Genomic DNA, 5,926 nt, shown 5'->3' with positions numbered 1-5,926 from the left:
GTCCGGTTTGGTACCAATGTCACCATTGGGGTGACAAGCTCTGTTGTTTACTGGATAGTTGTTTTGTAAAAAAATTTTTTTTAAAAAAAAAACAAACCAAACCACCTTTCTTTGCACGTTTTATATGTTTATAATCCTGATGGTGCTTTCTCATTTTTCTGCCAGGGGTAAAGTGAAGGCCGTTAGTTTCCTCTTACCGATGGATGTGTCCCCGCACGCCGGAAGGCAAGGCTCCCTGCAGAGCCCGCGAAATCAGAGCACGGAACGCTGCGCCGCCGAGCAGGACATGTGAGACGGTGAATTTTTCAAGGCCCGTTTGACCCCTCAGCGACAGCCGCGTGTGTCGGGTCCCCTCTCCTGCAGAACGCTTTGGCCGCGTGCCCGCTGTCGCCCCGGCCCGTGTTCCGGGTCACCAGCCCCGTGTTTTTAGCACGTTTAAACAGAAACAGGAGCTGAGCGAGAGCTGAGGAGGCAGGTTTGGATGCGTTGGGCACCAAAATAAAACCCGCAGGAAAAGTTAAGGTGCGAAGAGTCGGTCGATGATGGTCGGGATTTCTGCAGGGTTGGCAGCGGCTGTTGGTGTCCCTCTACGGGAGTAAGTGCCCCTCGGTGGCTGCTACAACCCGCTTCTGACTTGGCGCAACCACCCAGGCAGGCAGGGACTGACCTCCGAGTCGCGACAGGGAGAATTGTGAATATCACAATATTTAAGAAACGGCTTCTCGGCCCGGCGTCGGGCCATTGGGTCGAAAACCAGTAGCAGAAATTCAGCTAACGGGTGCAAAGTAAATGTGAGAAAACACTACAAACAGCTTGTAAATAACGAGGAGTGCTTGCTAGCGCTAGTGAGACCAGCACGGGTGGTGTCTCGTGTTTGTTTTGATTGTGAGCGTTTATGGAACCCAAATACTGCACGTTCCTATTTCTTTATGTACAGGCAGCACCAAAGATTGACTGAGCGTGCGTGAACAGTAGGTGTTTGCACCGGTAACGTTAAGGAAGATTTTCACCTCATTCTTTACTCTTCAACTCTTGAGCTTTCAAAAGGGAAAGCAGAGACCTAGCAGGGAAAAAAGAATCCCCTCTGGATTTTCTGTGATGTCGTGTGAAAACCCGCACTCCTTTTTTTTTTTTTCCCCCCCCATTTTGCACCTCACCGTGGTTTGTATATATTTTGTATATATTGTATATATTTTGTATATTTTTTTTTTGCTGTATTCTCACCAATGAATCTCGATTTCCCTGCTCTTTTCTTGGTGGGTTTTTACGTTCGGCTTGGGTCCGCTCGCTGTTGCGTTGCGATGTCTGAAGTCAGGAAGGGAGGACTTCCAGCAAATGAGGGTACTCTATGGAGAATTCGCCGCACAGCTCGTTTGAGAGGGAATTTACAGGGAAATGCTTTCTCTGTGTTTTAAAGAAAGCTTCATTGTCGGAAACTAGACACTGTGTATGTGTCCCGTGAAGTCCCTAAATCCAGCTGATTTCACTGAGCAAAGGAACAAATGTCTTTGAAAACCTGGCCCCTAGAACTTTAAGGCAGTCGAGCTTTGGACAACTCATGTTCAGACACCAGATGTAATGGGGTTCGGGAACCCACAGCTTTCAGAAGTCCCAACCTGGATATTTTCTAAGCCTCGGGTTGTGTGAAGCAGCAGTGGGAATTCTCTTCTGCCACCCTTTTCGGTGCCAGTTCCCTGTCAGTAAGCACAGGACAGCGTCCGCTGGAGCGGGCTGCCGAGTCCCACGTCACGCAAATACCCGTACCTTGGGGTGCAGTCAAGTAGTTAAACTCACTGGGCATTTATCAGTGGTATAACAGTGTTAAACTTTTGTAAATTGTAGGGGAAAGAGCAGAAAAGGTGGGAGGGAAAAGAGGGAAAGGAATCAAAGCAGCCATTGGCGAAGAGCAGCCAGTGTGTTAATGGAAAGATTTATTTCCGAATGGCATTTTCGCCGCCTTTAGCAGCGCCCACAGGTTGGAGAACACGTGATGACACGCGGGTAACTTTTACACGCAGTTACGCAGACGAGGCCCAGGTCTGCATCTCCAGGAGAAGCAGATTCTAAGCAGAGGCCACAGAGGAACCGGGGAGCACACCAGGTTTACCACAGCACAGCGTGAGGAACCTCAGCACGGAGCGCTTGCTAGCGATGAAAACACTCACGGGTAATGAAACGTGCCTCTAGGCTGGGGGTAAAAACGTCATCGGAGTCGGGAGAAGCTTCACATTTACATCATTGTTAGCGAGAGAGGAATTGGGTGTTGTCTTTAGGAAAGTATTTTTTTAAAGCTACGGTTGTAATAGAGAAGTGCAAAGCCCTGGGCTCTGCACCGCTTGGGAGGAGGCGCGAAGGACGGAGGGGGCGTTGAGAGGTTGCGTGGCTGATGGCAGCACACGGTCAGGCGTTTGAGCCCCAACACCCAGCGTCGCAGTGACAACCCTCAGGTGCGTCTTCAGCCTACAGGAGATCTCGCCCAGGTGGGGAACAGTCCTGAGCGAGAGCAAAATCCGCATAAATAAATAGAGGAATAAATCAATCCTGCCATTCGTAGAACGGTGCTGCCCAGCTGAGCCGTGGGAAGCGCTCGGGTTGAAGGGTGCAGCTACATCGGTGTTTCGGTCCGAGTCGGGTGAAGTTTGGTCTGAGTTCGGTCCTCCTGAGCGACGTCCCTGCTCAGCCCCACGTTACCGTGCTTTGTTTTCCGTGGAGGAGCCATCTCAAAACACAACTCGACCTTTTCTGTGTGAAACCGAGCCCGGGGACGTGCTTCTCTCAGCGTGGAAGTAATTCAGACACCAGGTAAGCGACGCTGATCTCGAACGCCGCTATTTTCGACGTTAACAATATTAATCCCAGCGCTGACAGGCTCCCTCTGTAGTCCTGAAATTTTATTTTCAGGATGGAAAAATACAGATCGTGTTAGATCTATTCCGCGCTTCCGCTGCGGGATGCCTTTCCCCAACAAAAGACCCGTTAAGAGATTAAACTGTCATCGCAGTTAAAATGTGGATTAATCTCTGCTAACCTGACGCGGGGAGGCTGTTGGCTGTGCTGAAGTCGAGACAGATGGTCACTTCAGGGAACATTTCTTTTACGGTGAGAGCTCAACTGAGAACGAGTATTTCTAGCTGGATGAGTCACCTCGTTCTCAGTTGCTACATGAGATAACAGAAAGTGGTTTGCGTTTTTTTACGTAGGGATATTCAAAGACATGGCAAAGGCTGAAAAATACGTCCTCAAAGCGTCTTGCAGTGGTTTGCTTCTCCAGTGAGGGTATTACACGGCACGTGGAAATTGATTTAAAAGAAAAAAGAAATAAATCCTCCATTGTTTTCTTTTTGCTTGAAACTCTGATGAAATGTCTCTTTTTTCTTGGTTTTTTGGGGTATTTTTTTACAAAATCATGTGGTACCTGATATACAAAACTAGTCCCACGACAGCCCGAATGCACTCAACCGTAACCGGATCGCTCCACGTAATGTACAAAGTGGGAAACTTCAGAGCAAAGTGCAGAAATTGGAGCGAACGTTTCTCACGTGTGGCCCCTCGGCAGCAGATTTGACTCTTCCCCGGTTTGAGTTTGGAGGAGGACGAGGACCATCGTCATCATCATCGTCCTCAGCTCGCTGGTTGCCATGGAGACTCCCATCACTCCTGGAATCGTAAGTTTTGCCTGCAAGGAAACAGTTTTTAATGACTGTGGAGGTTTCTGTTCGTCGGCACGGCACACGCTAGATTACCTACCTCGTCTAAGCAGATGGGAGGGAAGGGAGTGAAGTATTTTCTAGTATTTAGTCCGTGTAAGACCTACAAAACACGGGGTCTGAATAGAATTATGAGAATTGCTGCATCAGATTAGACTGTTAGGGCACCCGTTATGTGCAAAATGGACGGTTTCACCTGGTCTGACTTAAGGCATGAATACATTTTTATGTATAATGAAGGCGCAAGATTAAGCCTCAGTTACTTCCCTGGCCCTGCTGTCTCTGCTAGTTGGTAGCTGTATAACTACCTGTTAAATCTGCAATTTTCGCTTGATTTCTCCTTCTGAGGCTGTTGGGTGCATCTGTGGGGCCATCGGTGTACTTCATGGCAATGGCTGGGGTCTGGTCCTTCTCTGGCTGAGCCTGAGCAGCTGAACAAAGAACAGAAAACAGGCATTTAATTGAGGTGTGTTAACTCTCGTTTGTTCCAGGAGGGAAAGGTACGTCGATTTGACTCTACCTGGCTGATGACAACTTGATATTGCTTCGGTCCTGCCTTCTTGAAAGGACTGAACGGATTCGTGGCCGGAATCTAAGTCTTTCGTTGGCCTTCCCATGATCTCATTCTCAGTTGCAGTTTTATTTCTAATGAGGAAGTAGGTGTGCATTTTCCCTTTGCCTTTCACTTCTATTTCTCCTCTTTCAGTCATCTCGAAGTTCTTGTATTTTAGGCACCTGAAATATCAGAAGCAAAACAACACGTGAAAAGTCCAGGTTGGCAGAAACGACACTTGATGTTCTGGAAGGGCTGCTGTAACCAAGTAATCAAATCACAGCAGTCTGGGAAGAGCAGCGTTGATCCGTGAACAACAGAGGGGTTCTTTATTTGAGCCGTGCTTTTATAGCTCTACGCCTTACAGCCTGATCAAAACCCAATGGAGCCCATCATCAAATACTTCAGTGTGCTGGAGGGTTTATTATTTGACAGTAAATATAAATTAAGAACCGAGGCAGCAGCTCCTCTTATTGCCTTTGAACCCTCCTGGCCTGTTTCAAACTCTGTGTGAGTTCTGGCTTTCCTAACACGATTCTGGCCATGTTCTTGTGCTCCTCCTTTGTAGCTCATCTTTGCTTCCACCTCTTGCACGCATAAAATTCTCAAAAATGTAGTATGTAGTTTTTCGTGACGTGGAGTTCAGGAAAGTAAATTCTCGCTGTGTGACTAGGGTAGTGGTTTATGCAGTTAATCCTTAAATAAAACTATTTCACCCCTAATCGTGCTCAGTCAGAAGAGACCTTAAAGCTTCTGCTATGCAGGATGTCAAGTTAAACGTTCTGGCCGCCTTCCTAGCATCTACATCGCTCTGCCGGTGCTTCCAAACAAGCTAGCGCAATAATTCTTTTCCCATATTTTGCTCTCTGGGATTGAGGTTCTCAGACCTCTGTCTCCATATACGAGCGTGTTTGAAATAATCAGAATAAATGAAAGCCTTTGCAGGCAGCAGTTTTGCTGAAGACAGCCCCATTGTCACAGAGAGCTGCCGCTGTCAAGGCAGTGGTTTTTAGCAGAGCTTTTAATGGGCAAAGTTTCCATCTCGGTTACTCACTGGTAGGCACTGGAGCTCAGGTGAATTTTACTCGGGACCCCGTGACTCTCCATGCGGGAAGCGATGTTCACCGTGTCTCCAAACAAGCAGTAACGAGGCATCTTCTCTCCGACAACTCCAGCCAAGACAGGACCTGTGTGGATCCCAACTCTAATCTTTGCAAAGACATAAAACACCCCCCAGAAACGTCACTTGTTATTTAACAGCTCTCTTAATGCCACACAGCCACCTAAAACTTCATCCGAACACAACACCGGACACCAGTAAAACATCAAATATCCACAGGGAGGGGCTCTCTGTGACAAACACGTGGGCCACGGAGGAGTCGGGAGCAGCTCTCTGATGTCCTCCTGCCGCGCAACAACCAGGAGCCTGACCCCAGCAGCAGACAGACACGCCTCCGCGGCCGTGACTTACTTGGATGGGGCTCCCGGACACGGGGTTCTGCACGCCCCTCGCCGCTATGATCATCCCCAGGGCGAAGTTAGCGACGCGCTCCGCGTGGGTGGGCACGGGCACGGGGACCCCGCCCACCACCATGTAGGCGTCTCCGATCGTCTCCACCTTGAATGGAGAATATATGGCTGGAGATGAGCCAGCAGGGTGCCCAGG

At 48.8% G+C, this 5,926-nt stretch overlaps 1 protein-coding gene across 1 annotated transcript; it reads right to left on the bottom strand.

Annotated features, from left to right (window-relative positions):
- Positions 1-3,500: 3,500 nt before the first annotated feature.
- On the bottom strand, positions 3,501-5,878 carry LOC104277420 (guanylate cyclase soluble subunit beta-2-like; the record flags this gene model as incomplete). Its single annotated transcript, XM_009874047.1, has 5 exons — positions 3,501-3,676; positions 4,016-4,138; positions 4,228-4,442; positions 5,315-5,469; positions 5,732-5,878. Coding segments are annotated over 5 exons (816 nt in total), but the record flags the coding sequence as incomplete, so codon positions are not given.
- Positions 5,879-5,926: the final 48 nt, after the last annotated feature.

Source organism: Apaloderma vittatum, unplaced genomic scaffold (assembly GCF_000703405.1).
Source record: "Apaloderma vittatum isolate BGI_N311 unplaced genomic scaffold, ASM70340v1 scaffold29817, whole genome shotgun sequence".
NCBI classification, from domain to species: domain Eukaryota; kingdom Metazoa; phylum Chordata; class Aves; order Trogoniformes; family Trogonidae; genus Apaloderma; species Apaloderma vittatum.
This window is presented reverse-complemented; position numbering and strand designations above follow the sequence as displayed.